Genomic DNA, 19,195 nt, shown 5'->3' with positions numbered 1-19,195 from the left:
ACAAGTCCTCCATTAAGTGCCAAGAGTTGCTTGTGATGTTTTCTAAAACAAATAGCCATGAAATCTTATTTTTTATAAACAAGTTTTAAAAATACCCTAGAAGAGTTGTTTTCATGAAGCTCGTTTTTAAATTTTTATAATCAATAGTTCTAAAAGCAAGTTATATGAAAGGCATGCAAACAAATGCATCAATAAAACTCATTCATTGTAGGTTTTATATAAATTATCCTATCCTAACCATTCTATTACAAGCCTAATTAGAGTCCTCCCTTAGAGGTTTAAAATAGTGGATGTATCATTATTATTATTTTTTTGTTTTGGTTTGGTAAAATAGACAACTTGGATGGTAGGAGAATAAATAGCGGGAATAAACACAAATGTAGGTTTCGGAAAGCAAAACATCTCTTGAACCATGCGAACTAGAACAAAAATTTCAAATCGAGCTAGCAATATTACTAGCACCATATGTTGCGTCCTAATCTTTTTTTTTTTTTGGTAGAAATGCAGCATCCTAATCTGAGAGATTCTTTGTCATTATTGATAGAATTATAATCAGAAGTCAATTATTCGAGTTCTTCTAATACCCTAGTAGGTTTCCATCACTCAAACTTTGAAAATCCATCCATCACCAAAGGTGATAGCCAATATAACAATAGAGAAAAATTGAATGCTACTTTTATGGTCGTTTGGATCCCTCATTGAGATGTTGAAGGAAAATGACCAGAAGAGTAGGAACTGCTAGAGAAGAACATGTATTAGCAAGTTACTATATTTGACGAACAACGAAGCATTCTAGAAGGACATGGCTCACAATCTCCTCCAAATCTTGACATACATCGCAATGAATAGGGAAATATACACATTTTGAATACGGTAAACCCCGACATGGTAAGCAGCTCTAAGCCACATTCCACTAGAAAACAAATACCTTAGGATGAGCGAAATTTAGAAGTCTTTGCCTTGGTATTACCCAAAGACCCTCAACTAAGTCTATTAGAGCAATGGCCTTCTGCAATGGCTAAAGATAAAATTCAATAAGCCATATTGACAATGAAGACTTGATAGATAAGATTAGTGTTTCTGCATTTAGTACCCTCAAACAAGTCTACCACCCAAAGATTATTGAGAGATTTTGTATTGACAGTGTCTAGAGGATGGTTTAAAGGGATAATAGAGATCCAAGGATCATTTAGCATATCAATGAAACTTCCATACTCAATGACCCAATTAAGTCCATTCAACACCATTTCCCTTCATATTAAAGAACAACGACATGGAACGGCATTGAAAGACACATTCTACTAAGAACCATATTTAGCCTGCACTAAAGAGCACCAGAGATTGTCCAGTTCCAAAATGAATTCTGTTGCTTGTTTGGTTCACAATTTCTTCCAAGTAATGAAGGAATGCCCAATCCCCTACAGTTCATGGGCCTCATTTTATAGCCTCTCCTCTGGAGTCCTTTCATGATGTGAACTCCTCTAAAACTCAGGAGCATATATATCTACAGGGCAATTTCCATTGGCCAGGCTGCGTGCACGGTACGTGCCGTATAATTCTAGTTACTTTAGTTCATATATATGTTATGGACAATCTCCGAGCTTGCTTTGAGGGGTGCTTAAGTTCTCAGAAATCAGCACCATCAGGTTCAACTTTCCACATAGGAGGGTTAACACGATCCATTCTGTTTTGAGGGGTGATTTTGAATCACTCAAAGTTAATCAAATGACCGTATATGTATTATAGTTTGTAGACTATTATCTTGTTGAGTACATCTTAAGTTTCCATGTTTTAGAAGGTCGAGCATATATAGGTTTTAGAAAGTCGAGCATATATCGGTTCTAGAAGGTAGATTTAGGATATCAATTCAAATCCACATCGGCTTAGGATGCCAATTGTATATTGGCCTAACCTAATTATCGTAGAAATACTAGTTCAAGTCTAAATCGATTTGCTCTATTATATATATCCCTTGTAATCCTAAGAAAAGAGAGTAATTGAGCACCCTAGAAGTCGGATATATTGGAGGTTAGAGTTTATGAGATAATCTTGTATCTTGTAATCTTTATTTTTTTAATATATTGTGAAACTGCTGCATCAGATCAACAGACCATACCATATAAATATTGTATGTTGTTATTTTTCTCTTATTTTTTTTTTTCCCTGTCTCGCTTTTCTCCTTACATAACAGGTTGGAGAAACAAACCAACACATGTAGATCCCTCTGCAGTTTATTTAACATAAGACAAAGATAACTATTAAAGCCTTCACAAATACAAGCATACCTTCACCCTTGTAAAAAGCTGATTAAGGTTCGATAATACGATAATACATCATGGATGCCTAATTATGTAACTTTACTCAATATTTATCTCCTGTTCCATATGATTCAAGATATAAGATCGATACAGGAGAACCATTTTAAGAATCAATGGTTGGATATAAGAAAAACTGAATAGGCTGCATGCAAGAAAACAAACGACGCAAACATGAAGAGTGCATTGGTTACATTCGGTGCTTTGGCTTTGTCGTTTCTCTAGCGCATGGCGTAGTTCAGTGAAAAGTAAAAGCCAAGATGAGGATCTTGACATGAACTCGCCATGATAGATTCAGCTCCCACTTTCTTCAGTCATCAGGTTTCCTACTATGAACCAAATCATTCACCCTCTATGGCTAAAACATTATTATTTTTCACTTTCCAGGAAAAAGGCTAACTTATAAGAATATGATTACGAAAAAGAACAGAGAGGAAGCGGGCTTCTGCGTTGCAGTACACCTGAGGCACCGAGGAGACACAAACGTGGGCCATCATCCAAAAGCAAACACAGCAAAACTGGAAAGACCCCCCAATACCCGAAAATTTACTATGATACCACTCTACCGCAGCTCACCACCAGCAACACCGCTCCCCTCGGCGGGCGCCGAGGCAATGGCGAGATCCGGCCACACCGCAGCCGGCGCCGGAGCAGCGAAGCAGTCCATTCCACCGCTCCCCAACCGCCACGTGTCCCCGGCACCGACGACCCCCTCCTCGTCCAGCAGCACTGTGGGCCACAGCAGCGTGGTCCCCAGCCCGAAACCCAGCTCCTCGATGGATGGCGACGCCGCCGGCCCGGACCCGATTCCGAGACCGAGTCCGAGCTCGAACCCGGTCCGGCCATCGAAAAACGGCTCGCCGAGCGCCAAGAACCCGGCGGAGACCGGGCCGGAGAGGAGCGAGCCGAAGGCGGAGGGGGGCGAGGTGGAGGCAGGGAGGTCCAGCGAGGGGGCTGGTGGGGCCAGGGTGGGGAGGGGACGGAGGGAGCTGGCGACGGCGGAGGTGGCGGCCGAGGGGGAGGGGCGGAGGCGCTTGCGGGAGGAACCGCCGATGGGGACGTTGCGCAGGGAGCCACCGAGTGTCCAGTACCGGCGGCAGGAGCGGCAGAAGTGGCGGGGCTGGGAGGTGTTATAGTTGTTGTAATAGCAGAACTTGGTGTCCCGGGAGTCGCACCGGGGGCACCGCTCCCTCCCTCGTTCGGCCGCCGCCTCCTCCGCTGGTCCCTCCGCCGGCCGCCGGCGTACTTCTCCCATTTCTGACGGCATTCTGCTTGTTTCTTTTGAGGTGTTCTCTGGAAATGGTGTGAGGAGGTGAGTTGTAGGCTTGAGGTTCAAGGGGTTTAGATTTATATAGGGAGCGAGTCTCTTCTTGGTTGCCCCCCGGGGGGGAATGCGGTGGGGGAGAGAGATTCGACGTCGTTGTCGTGGGACGTACGGAGGATGAAAAAGGCTGAGTTGATGAGGAGAGCTTTGCAGGGAATTCTTCCAGGGTTATCAGGTGGTGAAGCGTTTCTTATGGCTTCAAAGTTTTGGCCCTAATCAGGGGGACCTTCTATTCTTACTCTCTCTTTTGTGTGGGTTTAAATATTTTTGAACTTAGAGATTGAAGAGGACACAATCACGAGAGTGACATGCTGTATTCAAATTTTTGAATTTCACAAAGGTGGATTAAGTTTGGCCAACTTTTTTTATTTTTCTAAAACAAAAAAAAATCAATGCACTGTTTCATGCAACAATAGCAATGGAACATGACTATTTGGATTATATGTAAAGTAATTGAATATTTAGGTAAAACAATTTAGATAAGCTTCCCATAGAAATGAGAAAGAAAAATATTGGTTTACTCCTTTCTTCTTGTAACATACTAGACTATGGCACGTACCATGCACATGATCATGCATACGTTCATGAATTTTAAGAGTTCGAAACAGCAAAGAGCCAATAAACTTACGAACGCCAGTTAATTTTGAGAGTTTAAATTGCAAAAGAACTCTGCATAGAGCTGATAAGGTTGAGACCTCGACAGTGTGATGTGCGTATGCGCATGAGAGAATCTATTCTAGCCATGATACTCTTAAAAAAGTCTTGCTTAAAAAAATAATCAGATGCTTCCCCTTGTGATCTAGAGCCGGACACACTACCACTGCAATACGGACCTGATTAAGTGCTCGAATCTTCAGTAAATCAATTCTCTGTACAAGAAGCTCCAGATATTTTGAATGTTTGAACAGGCAATGATTATTTAATACATTAAGGCACATGTCACTAAAGGTCCGAAACACATTAAAACTAGTAACTTGTAAGATGCTGTAAATATTTAATACCATTCCTTACAAATAACTAACCTTACATGAGAGCCGGAAATTCTTTCAAATGACCCATAAACCCGACGTACAGCTACAAGGCGAGCAATCATCCTTGTGGGCGAGCTCAAATCAGCAGTCGAGGTGGGGCCCAGAATCTATGTCATGTGGGATCTAGTGTACGCAATCTTGTCTCGGTGTAGCCCCACGACAGGACCCATGGACCCACCTCAGCTCCAAATCGTTGGCTGAGACGCAAGCACGGCTGAATGGCTGCTCCAAGATGCGGCAGCAACCGCTGCCGCTCTTTTGGCGGCTAGCATTTGGGATTTCTGACACCATAGATTGGGAGAAGCTCCGTATTGGATACGGAGATAGATGGTCGGATGCGGACGAAAGACATAGCTCTGCTTCGATACAGGGTATGCAGCCTCATACATAAATCTGGGCAACCAGAAGGGTACCAACACCGCGCAGCCAAGACCATTGACCGGAGTATCGGACGAAGGCTGGTGGGTCCGGGTAAGTTGTTTGGCCTCGGACAGCGGCCAGCCTTGACTGCTGACGTGTCAGACATGGTCAGCAGACAGGATGGCTTCCCTGAGTCTTGTCGATCTCTATTTCTGTCGGCCCGCGTCCTGGTTTCTTTTCTTGGTGGGCCATCGTGACCTTTGCCGAGCAACCAGGTACTGGGGAGCTTGAACTTATCATCCATCTCTACGGTTCAAATTAACAACGGTAACTATAACGGTTTTGGAGAGTTGAATACATCTCCGATCTATCTTACATGCGTACGCACAAGAGAAAGGTTTCAATAATGATACATCTCTAAATAAAAATTTTGTTTAGAACCTGGCTTTCCTTGCTGCAAAAAGAAAGAAAGAAAGAAAAAATCTCCATGCAATTCATATGGGTAATGCTACATGCTTATAGATTGTCCATGAAAAACCTCATATTGCCATATCAGTATTGTTACAACTCAGGACCTCACCTAAAATGACTTGCACGGATCCTCATATACTCGTCCCATTTAAATCCTGACGTTTTCGTCAGGCTAAGAATTCACATAGATTCAAATCCAATTACAAACACCATAATCAGCCCGTGGTCAGCCCAAATTGATCTATGCTGTAGTATCTCCTAGTCCATATAGGTTATAGGATGGATCCGCTCTGATATCATTTATCACAATCTAAGACTTCATCCAAAATAGCTAGAGTGAAGATATTATTTGGATTTTTTGATTCTTTATAGGTACCCAATATCTGCTCAACGAATATTTGATGTAGAACTAAATACACGTCCGTCCATATGGATCCTCACAAATATTCAGCCTTACTTGTGGATATGAGTGTGCCATGAGCAGTACCACAATGAAATGGAAGTCTTATGTGTTCAACTCCTGTTCCTTAATTCAGTTAAGGCCAGCACTCAACGTTTCTGCAGCATGTCAAATGAGACGAGGAAACAGGAGAAAAATGCATAAGTAACACTGTTGCTGGAAATTGGACCCGGGGGCCGCCACGAAGCCAGGGGAAGGAGGGGCTCCGCCGCAGGGACAGTGGATGACCGTGCGCCAGCTGGTGGCGTCCTCCTGGAGGGGTGCAAGTCCGCCGTAGGAGTGGTGGTCGATGGCGTGCCGGCGGGTGGCGTCCTCCTGGGGGGCGTAAGTCCTGCAAGAAAACCGGTGGCCGGGCTCCCCGGCGCCGGCCCTCCGATGCTTAAGTCAGAGGGGGCAAATATGTGGAGAGAGCAGGGAAGAGAGTATGTGGAGAAGACAGAGAGAATATTTGGATAAGATCAAGAGGATCAGTTTCCTCAATTGTCTGTGTTGTTTACTTCTCTCCACCCGGTCTAGGAGGGTTCTCTCCAGCTTCGGGTTTTTCCTCCTGTTTTGGTCCTGTTTTTCGTTCCCTCCCTTTTCCCCTCCAGGTTTCCTTTTATAGGAGGATTTTTGTTATCTGGGAGGTGACAGGAGGTTTGTCCTGTTTTGTAATAATTGGGCGCGATTTGGCCCATTAATGACGTGGTGGAAAATAAGGCCGAATCAGACCGGAACCAGGGAGTTGTCACGGTCGATCGGACCTGTTGGGGTGGTTGAACCGCCGGCCGTGGTAGGCCTGGGGTCCGTGGATGGTAAGTGCATTTATTACCGAGTGAACCGGCGGTCAGGAAGAGCCATACGCTTTGATGGTTCAGTGATCCGGAGATCGCCTTGAGCCGTGTTCATTAAATGACTGAGTGCATCGGAGACTCGAGGGGGTCTCATGCATTAATGGCAGGTCGTGCCGAATACCTGCGGAGATCTTATGCCTTGATGGCTTGGAGATAGCGGCAGGTTGTAGTGGAGTTGTCAGGTCCCTCAGGCTTAGAGGGTTAGGCGGAAGTTGAACATTTGGTCCAAGGCAATCGGCTCGGCAAGGGTGCCGAGCCGAGCTGGTCGCCCAATGGGGCGCCCTGTGGCGGGGTTGCTTCATAGTACTTCTGCTCGGCGCCCTTTGGGCGAGCGTCTTTACTTGCGCTCTTTGGTTGGTTTCTTGGTCGGCGCTCTTTAGGCAAGCGCTTTCTCTGGTCGGCGTTTTCTAGCCGGGCACCCTGCTGATCGGCACTCTTCGGTCGAGCGCCTTTCTGGCCGAGCATCCCTACTTGGTCATTTTGGTTGGGCGCCTCTTCTTGGCGCTCTCTCTGGTCGGTGCTCTCTAGCCGAGCACCCTGCTGGTCGGCACTCTTCGGTCGAGCGCCTTTCCGGTTGGCACTCTTTGGCTGAGCGCCTTTCTGGCCGGCGCCCGTTGGCCGAGCGCCTCCTGTTGGGAAAATACTGTCCCAGAAAATTTTAAATCTATAATACTCTACTTCAATAAATAATAGGCAGAAATAGGCTTATAGAAAATAAATAGAGAAAGTGGAAAAATGGAACCCGAGATACTGAGGCGTGGTATGTTGGTCACTTTCCTTGAAGTAGATTTCGCCGCCTTACAGTGCACTAGGCTTGGATGGCGTTCTACTCCTGAGATACAACAGCCTCTCGCACTGTTCCTTCTGCCTCAATGATTTGCACGGATCAAAGAAGCTTTCGAACCCAGAATCAGTATGCAGCAAGCCCGTTGATTGAAAGAAAAATAGCAAACAGGGAGAATAGTAGTTTTCTGCTTTCAAATTATATATATCACCTGTCTAATCCGAAGAGGTCTATTTATAGACTTCTTCGGGACAGACGCGACCCAAAACCGATCCAACGGTCAAAACCGGTAAGAAAGTTTGAAAAAACACTGGGAGTATGGCCAGCGGATGCGAGGTCGGTTGCGAAGAGGTGCTATCGAGGAAGCGACGTGGCTCCTCGTGCTAAGGGTGCGAAGCACGACTCATGCGCCTCTTGGCTCATCGCACCTGTTGTCCGACCTCGGCTCCTCTGGGCTCATTGCACCTGTGGTCCGACCTCAACCTCGGCACCTCGGACGAGCACAGGCACAAGGAACCTCGGACGAGCAGGGCCTCAGTCTCTTGGACGACCTCAGCTCTGGGTCGCACAGGTGCAAGGAACCTCGGACGAGTAGGGCCGACGAGCAGAGGCACGAGCGCAAGGAAACTCGGACGAGCAGGGCACATGCGCAAAGAACCTCTGGTCGCACAGGCACAAGGAACCTTGGACGAGCAGGGCCTGTGAGGCGCAAGTAACCTCGGACGAGCAGGGCCGAGCGAGCACAGGCTCGAGCGCAAAGACCGTCGGGTCGGACGAGCACAGGCACAGAACCGAGCCTTCACGTAAATAAATCCTCCATATGAGAGATTTAAAAAAGGAGGGAACAGAGATTCGAACCACCTACCTCAAGCACCTCAAGCGGGCACACCAACCATCCACACCACACTCCCTCTTTAACATATATACATAATATATATGTTTTAAGTATGAAAACTTTTAATCATTATTTAATAAAAATCTAACATTCCCCCACCTGATTAAAATGTTTTCAAAAACTATATAAAATAAAAAATAGTCAAACTGGGCTTGTTTATGTCACGACTTCAATAAAGGTAGCTTGCGGCTTTGAACCTTTACCTAGTGAAAGTATATTTTCATCTGAAAGGTATAGTGGTAGCTAAAAAGCTTTGAACCAAATCCTTTGATTCAGATTTCTATATACTTCACCCATGACAAATGCAAATACTGGGTTCATTATAGGTGGTGCTTTTTCTGGCCTTATGCACCAATATCTCAGTTTCATGAGTGCTCTAGGGGTTAAACCCTTATCCCCATAGACTGCGGCCACACAGTCACACTCACATAGGTGAGTCCTCTAAGGGTGCTCGCAGCACAGCACCTTGCCATAGTCTCGGACTCATTCAGAGTTTTAAACTCTTCCGTATACCTCTGCTGTATTTAGCACTCACATCACTGGGAGAGACCAAATGACATAAAGTCATTTTATTATAGTGCTAACTAATCATTAAACAACTTGTTTTTCCCGTTGAACCTTTCGTCTTGGGATCTCCAGTCAGAAAAGGTTGGGTTGCCATTGTCAATGATTCCTTATGGGTTTCAGTCCCATCCCCTTTGATGTTTCTATGACTTTGCTTCTAGCCAGTCCTTTAGTTAAAGGATCTGCTAGGTTATCTTTAGATCCAACAAATTCCAAAGTTATAATACCATTTTTAATTAGGTATCTAATAGTCTTATGTCTCACACTAATGTGTCTTCTGTTTCTCTTGTTAGACTCAGTATTTCTACAAGTATTAATTGCAGCTTCATTATCACATAACAAAGAGATAGCAGGTATAGGCTTTTCCATAATAGGTATTTCAGACATAAGATTCTTAAACCATTCTGCTTCTTGACTTGCAGAATCTAAGGCTACAATCTCAGCCTCCATAGTGGATCTTGTGATCACAGTTTGTTTGGATGATCTCCAAGCAACAGCTGCACCACCCAACATGAATATGTATCCACTAGTTCCTTTTCGATTCACTGAATCAGTGATCCAACTAGCATCACTGTATCCTTCAAGTACAGTGGGAAATCTTGAGTAATGTAAACCATAATATATTGTACCTCTCAAGTATCTAAGTACTCTATCCAGTGCTTCCCAGTGACTAAGACTAGGGCAACTATTAAACCTACTGAGCTTTCCTATAGCATAAGAAATGTCAGGTCTACTTGTATTTGCAACATACATCAGTGTCCCAATAATTTGAGCATATTTCTCTTGGGCCACTGGATCACCTTTATTGCACTTCAAGTTCAAACCATGCTCATAAGGTGTACTCACTGGTTTACAGTTGTACTTATCAAATTTCTTCAATATTTTCTCAATATATTGTGATTGATCAAAAATTATACCATCAGGTATTCTGGTAATCCTGTTACCAAGAATTATCTCTGCCTGACCTAAATCTTTCATATCAAAATTATTAGACAAGAAAGTTTTGATATCAGTCACCATATTCATATCAGTACCAAAAATTAAAATATCATCAACATATAAACACAAGATAATACATGAATCATTTTCTAACTTTGAATATAAGCACTTATCTGATTCATTTGCTTTAAAGCCATAAGAAACAATTATTTTATCAAATTTCCTATGCCATTGCTTAGGAGCTTGTTTTAAACCATAGAGAGATTTGACTAACCTACAAACTTTTCTTTCCTGTCCTTGAGCCACAAATCCCTCTGGCTGATCCATATAGATCTCTTCCTCTAAATCACCATGAAGGAAGGCAGTCTTGACATCCATTTAATGAATTATCAAATTATGGATTGAAGCCAGTGCAATTAAAGTACGAATTGTGGTTATCCTAGTTACAGGAGAATATGTATCAAAGTAGTCAATACCCTCTTTCTGAGAAAAGCCCTTAGCAACTAATCTTGCTTTATATTTTTCAATAGAACCATCAGGTCTTAATTTCTTCTTAAATATCCATTTACAACCTATAGCCTTACTACCAGGTGGTAAGTCAGTTAAAAACCATGTTTTATTAGTCATAAGTGAATTCATTTCACTATTAATAGCTTCCTTCCAAAACATAGAATCTAATGAGTTCATAGCATCTTTATAAGTTTTAGGATCATCTTCAACCATAAAAGTATAGAAATCAGATCCAAAATCTTTCTTTTTCCTAATTCTTTTCCCTTTACCAAGTTCATTAATATCATTAAGTTCATTTTCATTTTTATTATTAGGAATAATTAGAGAATTAGATGGCGAACTACAAGATGCATCATTAGATCTATTTATTACATGCTTTTCTATTTTATCCTTAAATGGAAAAATGTCTTCAAAGAAAGAAGCATCTTTAGATTCAATTATAGTATTCTTTTCTATGCCATTAATATCAGAACTAATAACTAAGAACCTATAAGTAACACTATTAAGAGAATAACCAAGAAACACAGCATCAAAAGTATTAGGTCCTAATTTTCTTTTCTTGATTAAAGGAATATTAACCTTAGCCAAACAACCCCAAACTTTTACAAAGTTTAGGTTAGGTTTTCTTCCTTTCCAAAGTTCATAAGGAGATTTATTAGAACCTTTAAATAGAACCCTATTAAGCAGAAAACATGCAGTAAGCATTGCTTCCCCCCACCAAACCTCAGGTAAACCTGAGTTGGCAAGCAAAGATCTTACCATATCTTGCAGAGTCCTATTTTTCCTTTCAGCCACTCCATTAGACTGAGGTGAATAGGGAGGTGTAACTTCATGTAGAATTCCATTAACTCTACAGAATTCATTCAAGTCATTAGAGGTGTATTCTCCTCCTCTGTCTGACCTGAGAATCTTTATTCTCTTGTCAAGTTGATTTTCTACTAAAGATTTATAAGTCTTAAACATCTCAAATGCTTCATCTTTAGATTTCATTAAATAAACTTGACAATACTTAGAATAATCATCTATGAAGGTAATGTAATACCTTCTACCCCCTTTAGTCAAAGTTCCATTTAGATCGCATACATCTGAATGTATTAATTCTAATAAAGTTGAATTTCTATTTACTATTTTAAATGGTTTTCTAGGTTGTTTAGATTGAACACAAATTTGGCACCTTTCCTTTTCATTTAATGAAACATTAGGTAATAAACCAGAGCTAATCATTCTTTTAATAGTATTATTATTCACATGTCCTAATCTAGCATGCCAAAGAGATGAAGAACATATTGAAAGCACAATTTTATTATTATTATTAGAAAAAAAATCTAAAGATACATTATTTATTACATACAAGCCATCACACTCATAACCTTTGCCTACAAATGTTCCATTCTTTGTTATAATCACTTTCTTAGATTGAAATAACAAAGAATAACCACTTCTATTTAGAAGAGATCCACTGATCAGATTCCTCCTTCCATCGGGCACATGGTACACATTAAATAGTGTAAGCACATTCCCAGACGTAAGCCTTAGAAGTACTTTTCCAGTTCCAAGCACTCGTGCCGAGGTGGAGTTCCCCATAGTTACTGTTAGGCCGCTCCGGACCTGATAAGTAGTAAAAAGGGTATGATCAGTACACATATGAACATTCGCACCTGTATCCACTAACCAATCGGTAGAGCAAATTGCCAAATTTAATTCTGGACTTAAAGTTACATACCGATCATCAGTACTAGTAGGACCAGTACTGGATAGCACCATGTTGGTTTGTGGATTTGCAGGTTGAGAAGGCGCATGTTCATAGTTCTGATACTTCTTCTTCTTCATCCGGCATACTCGAGCCATATGACCGAGTTTCCCACAATTGTAGCAAATCGGCTTCCGATCATTCTTATTGATATGGTGTTTTGGCTTCATAGGTTTTCTTTTGTTTCTAGGTCCACCCTTTTCAAATTTGGAGTTCTTGAACTTATGGGTCTTATTTTGGCTTTCTACAAAGTTCACCTTGGTTAGAAGCTCAGGATTCATGAGTTGCTCATTATCTTTCTCAAGGTGTTGTTCTTGGATCCTAATGGCAGACAATAGAGTTTTCATTTTCATATCCTCGGTTTTATGTTTCAGGGATAACTTAAAGTCTTTCCAAGAAGGTGGGAGCTTGTCAATGGTACAAGCAACTTGAAGGCTCTCAGTTATTCCCATTCCCCTTAAGCCTAACTCATGATAAATCACTGTTAACTCATGGGCTTGGTCAACTACGGGCTTGGTGTCAACCATCTTATAAGACAGGAATTGACTAGCAGCATACTTGTCCATTCCGGCATCTTGGATACCATATTTCTTATTGTTACGGGGGAAATAAGCCGCCATGCCCCACGTGACCGGCACGCGCGCCCAGGAAGACTACGGCTGCCCTTTGATCCAGCAATCCGACCCCGAGTCGGACATCCTCGGCTCCGCAGCCCGACCCCGAGTCGGCTGCCCTTTGATCCAGCAATCCGACCCCGAGTCGGACATCCTCGGCTCCGCAGCCCGACCCCGAGTCGGCTGCCCCTTGATCCAGCGCTCCGACCCCGAGTCGGAGATCTCCTGATAACGACAGGCTATTCCCCAGAGGCACGCCGCGGCCTCCTGCTCCACTACTCCCTGCAACGGCTGTATCCGATGCTGCTCCACGATCTCCTGCATCAGCCGTACAAAGCGGAGCCCCACTATGCCCTGACGTGGCCGTACCCGGTGCTGCTCCACGACGCCCTGTAACGGCCATGTCAGTGGCCACACCATCGTGCCCCACGATAACGAACCCCCCTGAGAGACCCCCCAGCCAGGTATATATGCGGCTGGGGGGAGAAAGGGGGGAGGTGAGCAATATCTCCCAGAGCACTCTCTTACTTGCGATTATCACCTCTCCTCCTCCTCCAATCTCCTCTGACTTGACCGTCGGAGGGCCATCACCACCCTGGTGGTGGTGCAAGGCTTGTTTGCAGGTTTCTTGGCGGAAGGTGGAGCGCAACCAACACCAACCAAGACAACTCAGACGGAACCCCGTTCACACCGCAGTGCCAATCGTTCTCGGTTTGGACCACCAGCAACAGTTGGCGCTAGAGGAAGGGACCGAATCTTAGAACGATCGTAATGGCACGGCGAGGTGGTCGTGGAGCTTCCAATGCTTCCGGTCGCGGAGCCTCTCGCGCCTCCGGCCGAGAGGCTGCTGCGTCCCCAACGCACTCTCAGCAGCACTCCACCGCCCCTTCTCCCATTCAGACGGTCGAAGCTGCTCAGTTCGACCAGCTAGCCCAGCAGGTTCGCACCCTCGCGGAGGCAGTGCAGAATCTGCAGGGTGTGATCTCTCGGGTGCCGCAACGGGCTCAGGAGCCGCTGCCCCCCGAGCACTCGCCTCTTCCTCACAACCCGCGCTCCTTCCTCTCCCATGGAGAGGAGCGCCGGCGCGAGGAGGATTCTCGAGTGCGGTCCATTCTGCCAGGACCTTCTCATCGGAGCTGTGCGGGGTACGAGAGGCGGACCCGGGCGCGTTCTCAGACACCCCAGTCCTCGAGGGGCCCGCACTCCAGTCGGTCCCCCTCGCGCCGCTCCTTGTCCCCCACCCACCGGTCGCGCTCCCTGGACCGGCGGGTGGACGATCTCCACAGACAACTCCAGGTCCTGAAGGGCCACTCCAAAGATCCCTTCGCTGACTTGGAGATCTCCTCCCAGCCGGCGCTTGCCTCGAGGATCCTGCGGACCCCGAACCCGCCGGGGTTCAAAATGCCGGCGATCGAACCCTACGACGGGGCGGCGGACCCGCGGGACCACGTGGAGAGTTTCAGGACTCTTATGCTCCTCCATGGAGCATCGGATCCGCTCCTCTGCAAGGCCTTCCCGGCGACCCTCCGTGGCCCGGCAAGGGCATGGTTCGCCGGCCTGGAGGCTAACTCCATCCAGTCCTTCGACCAGTTCACCCGCTTCTTCATCAGCCATTTCGCCGTCAGTAGCAGGCGGCGACTGGTCTCCGACTCCCTCTTTGATGTCCGGCAAAACGAGGGAGAAAGCCTGCGGGATTATCTCACTCGCTTCAACAAGGCTACACTGGAGGTCCGGAACCTGAGCCAGGAAGTGGCTCTCTCAGCCCTGAAGCGTGGCTTCCGGAAGGGCAGACTCACCTTCTCCCTGGACAAACGCCTGCCGCGGAGCTTCCCGGAGCTGTTATCTCGGGCAAACCAGTATGCAGACGCCGAGGAGGCAGCCTCCCACCGGAACAAGGAGGCCGCCGAGGCCCCTCTAAAGCCCGGGAAGAAAAGGCGAAAAGAGGCGCCCCAGAGGAGGAGCCCGACGCCTCAACGCCGGCGCAGAAGCCCGTCACCAGCAAGGAACCACGGCGCCACACGCCCTCGTTCTCCGCACCGACGCTTCAACCGGTACACCCCACTCCTGGCCCCCCGGGCCCAGATCCTCATGGAGGTCAAGGGGCGGGAGGACCTCCCGGTCCCGAGGCAGATGAAGAAGATCCCTGGGAGGAGGCCTTCTCGGGCGTACTGTGAGTACCACCGAGACCACGGCCACGATACCGAAGACTGCTTCCAGCTTCGGGACGAGATCGAGGCTCTCATTCGCCGAGGGCGTCTCGGTCGATATGTAAACGACCGACGTCCCCCGGCAGACCCGCGTCCGGCCGACCCGGCCCCTCAGGAGCCTCGGGAGCAGAATCGACCCGTTGCGGGAGTGATCCACACCATCACTGGGGGCTGCTCTCGGCCCGTGAGGAACGCAGGGGGCTCGGCGGAAGCATCAGGAGTGGCCGTCGCGAAGAGGCAGCGGGTCGGAAATGTAATCACTTTTTGTGATGAAGATGTAAAGGGGGTTCAGACTCCCCACGATGACGCCATGGTGATCTCTCTCACTATGGCGAACTATGATGTAAGGCGTGTTCTTGTGGATAGTGGAAGCTTAGCTGATATTTTGTATTACGAGGCCTTCCAAAAGATGAGCTTGTCCCGACAATTGTTGCACAAAACATCCACCCCCCTCATAGGATTCACTGGAGACGCTATCTCGGCCGAAGGTGTCATTGAGCTGCCTGTGACTGCGGGCGTTGCACCCGCAGAAGCCACGGTGCGACTCGGGTTCTTGGTCGTCCGTGTCCCCTCGGCCTACAACGCTATCCTCGGACGACCCGGACTGAACGCCCTTCGCGCGGTGGTTTCTACCTACCATTTGCTCATGCGGTTCCCCACGGCGGCCGGGATTGGAGAGGTCCGAGGTGACCAACCAACCGCACGGCAGTGTTTCCTAGCAACTCTCAAAGGGAAGAAGCCCATAGAGGCCCTAAGCGTCGAGTCCCTTGACGCCAGAGACGAAGTGGCCTTGCGGCACGGGGAGCCGGCCGAGGGCGTAATCGAAGTTCCCCTCGAAGAAGGCCGCCCGGACCGCACGGTCCGGGTCGGTGCCAACCTCGACTTGGAAGCTCGGCTCCGATTAGTGGAATTCCTCCGAGCCAATGCTGATGTGTTTGCCTGGTCGGCGGCCGATGTACCTGGGATCGACCCGGAGGTCATTTCTCACGCCCTCAACGTCGACCCGACCCACCGACCAGTAAAGCAAAAGAAGAGACACTGTGCCCCGGATCGGATCCGGGTGGTCGACCAGGAGGTAGACAAACTCTTGGAGGCAGGTTTCATAAGGGAAGTGAGCTATCCCGAGTGGCTGGCAAACGTCGTACTTGTCCGGAAGGCGAGCGGGAAGTGGAGGATGTGCGTCGACTACACCGACCTGAACAAGGCGTGCCCCAAGGATAGCTTTCCGCTCCCGCGAATAGACCAACTGGTCGACGCGACTTCCGGATATCAGCTGCTGTCTTTCATGGACGCCTTCTCCGGCTACAACCAAATAATGATGGCTCCACAGGACGAGGAGAAAACGGCCTTCATAACAGACAGGGGGCTGTACTGTTACAAGGTAATGCCCTTCGGTCTGAAGAACGCTGGCGCTACTTACCAGCGCCTCGTCAATAAAATCTTCAAGGAGCAGATCGGCCGGAACATGGAGGTGTACGTGGACGATATGCTGGTAAAGAGCCGCCATGCGGATCAGCACATTGCGGATCTGGAGGAGACCTTCGCCACCTTGCGGAAGTTTCGTATGAAGCTAAACCCTGCGAAGTGCGCCTTTGGTGCTTCGGCCGGGAGGTTCCTCGGCTTCATTGTCAACCAGCGGGGGATCGAGGCCAACCCGGACAAAATCAAGGCCATCCAAGATATGTCCCCTCCGACCAAAGTGAAGGAGGTTCAGGAGCTCGCTGGGAGGGTCGCCGCGCTCGGACGATTTGTGGCAAAATCGGCCGAACGCTGCCAACCGTTCTTCAAGGTGTTGAAGCGCCCGAAAGACTTCCTCTGGACGGCTGAATGTCAAGTGGCGTTCGACCAGCTCAAGGAGTACATGGCGTCTCCTCCCCTGCTATCCAAGCCGCAAGAGGGGGAGATGCTCTACCTTTACCTGGCGGTCTCCCCAACCGCAGTCAGCGCAGTACTGGTTCGGGAAGAGGCAAAACTTCAGAAGCCCGTGTACTACACCAGCCGAGTCCTCCGGGATGCCGAGACGCGGTACACGAAGGCTGAAAAGATCGCCTTCGCGCTGCTGACTGCGACCAGAAGGCTTCGCCCCTATTTCCAGGCTCATTCTGTCACCCTTTTGACCGATCAACCACTGCGGCAGATCCTCAGCAATCCTGAGAATGCGGGACGGCTGGTGAAGTGGGCAGTAGAACTTGGTGAGTTCGACATCCGCTACCAGCCCCGGCCCGCCATCAAGGCCCAGGTGCTCGCGGACTTTCTCGCTGAGTGCACTGTGCAGGAGGCGGAACCTAGGCCGCCGGAAACACCCAGCCTCGATCTCCCGATCTGGACGCTCCACATTGACGGGTCGTCGAACCCTGAAGGTGGAGGGGCTGGGCTGGTCCTTACCAATCCCGATGGAGTGATAGCCGAGTATGCCTTGAGGTTCGGATTTCCAGTGACCAACAATGAGGCGGAGTACGAGGCCCTAGTCACGGGACTCAAACTCGCCAAGGAGCTCGGCATCCGGCGTCTGAAGGTCTTCACCGACTCCCAGCTGGTGGTCGGGCAGGTTCGAGGGGAGTTCGAGGCACGGAGCCCGACCATGCAGAGCTACGTCCGGAAGGTGCAAGCACTCATTCCCGACCTCGGCAGTATTGACATTCAGCAGGTCCCAAGGAGCGAAAATGCTAGGGCCGACAGGTTGTCCCGCTTGGTGGGCGCTGAGGCATACAACTTGTCAAGGGCGATATACCTGGAGACCCTAGATGCCCCGAGCATCGGCGAGGCTGAAGCGGTAATGGCAATTGATCCGGAACCATCTTGGATGGACCCGCTTGTAGCTTACCTCGCCGAAGGGATCCTCCCCGAAGATGAAGATCAAGCTCGGCGACTTGTTATGAAGTCCGCCCACTACGTACTCTACGAAGGGAGGCTGTATCGGACCTCGTTCACCGCCCCCCTCTTAAGGTGCCTCCGCCCTTCGGAAGCTGCTTACGCCCTCAGCGAAGTCCACGAAGGCATCTGCGGATCGCACCTGGGGGCTAGGTCCCTGGCACATAAGATCATGAGGCAAGGCTACTATTGGCCGACCTTATTGGAAGACTCAAAGGATCACGTACGGAAATGCGACGCCTGCCAGCGCCACGCCAACATCCAGAGAGTCCCCTCTGTTCCCTTGGCGCCAATCACCGCCCCCTGGCCCTTTGCACAGTGGGGAATGGATATCCTCGGACCATTCCCCATCGCTTCGGCTCAGCGGAAATTTTTGATTGTCGCCATCGACTACTTCACCAAGTGGGTGGAGGCAGAGCCACTGGCCACCATCACGGAGGCGCAAGTCCGGAAGTTCGTAAAGAAGAACATCATTGTCCGATTTGGGGTACCTCGGGTCCTCATCTCGGATAACGGTCGACAGTTTGATAACAAGCATTTCCGAGACTTCTGCGAGGAGTTCGGGATCGAACATCGGTTCACGTCCGTGTCGCATCCCCAAACCAACGGCGAGACCGAGGTCACAAATCGGACAATCCTCCAAGGTATCAAAGCGCGGATCGGACGGACGGGGCAAGCTTGGGTCGAGGAACTCGAGAATGTCCTTTGGGCGTATCGGACCACGCATCGGACTCCTACCAGAGAGACGCCTTTCAGCCTAACCTATGGCACGGAAGCCGTTGTCCCCGTAGAGCTCGGACTTCCCTCACCTCGGGTAGCCGCACACCGACCCGAGGCCAACTCGGAGCAACTCCGAGGGAACCTGGATCTCTTGGAAGAAGCAAGGGAAATGGCGCAGGTTCGGATGGCAATGTATCAGCGGAGGGTGGCCCGATATTACAACTCCAAAGTCCGACCGAAGCTTTTCAGAATTGGAGATCTGGTGCTGAGGCGAGCTAAGGCATCTCAACCTACGGAAGGTGGGAAGCTAGCGCCGAATTGGGAAGGCCCGTATAAAGTTCGTTGGGTAAACCGACCTGGCTCCTACCAGTTGGAAGCCCTAGATGGCCGAGAAATTCCAAGGGGCTGGAATTCCGCTAACCTGCGGATATATTACCAGTAGAACAACAAGGCCAGAAAGACAATTTGAAAAGGTGCAACACTTTTCATTTCAATAATTTCTGGTTACAATGGCGTGTTCGTGTGATTACAAGGAATTCCCAGAGGG

General features: G+C 48.1%; 1 protein-coding gene across 1 annotated transcript; it reads right to left on the bottom strand.

Annotated features, from left to right (window-relative positions):
• Positions 1 to 2,365: 2,365 nt before the first annotated feature.
• On the bottom strand, positions 2,366 to 3,650 carry LOC103723910 (dof zinc finger protein DOF1.6-like). The gene has a single exon (XM_008815001.4). It carries the CDS (start codon positions 3,580 to 3,582, stop codon positions 2,878 to 2,880), a length of 705 nt encoding a protein of 234 aa, XP_008813223.2. The 5' UTR covers positions 3,583 to 3,650; the 3' UTR covers positions 2,366 to 2,877.
• Positions 3,651 to 19,195: the final 15,545 nt, after the last annotated feature.

The sequence above is a fragment of the Phoenix dactylifera genome, unplaced genomic scaffold, assembly GCF_009389715.1.
Source record: "Phoenix dactylifera cultivar Barhee BC4 unplaced genomic scaffold, palm_55x_up_171113_PBpolish2nd_filt_p 000007F, whole genome shotgun sequence".
In the NCBI taxonomy this organism is placed as follows: domain Eukaryota; kingdom Viridiplantae; phylum Streptophyta; class Magnoliopsida; order Arecales; family Arecaceae; genus Phoenix; species Phoenix dactylifera.
Note: the sequence above shows the minus strand (reverse complement) of the source record. Positions and strands in the feature narration are given on the sequence as shown.

Excerpts from the sequence above, each read along its gene's own strand:
- LOC103723910 (XM_008815001.4), bottom strand. The coding sequence starts at position 3,582 with ATGCCGTCAGAAATGGGAGAAGTACGCCGGCGGCCGGCGGAGGGACCA.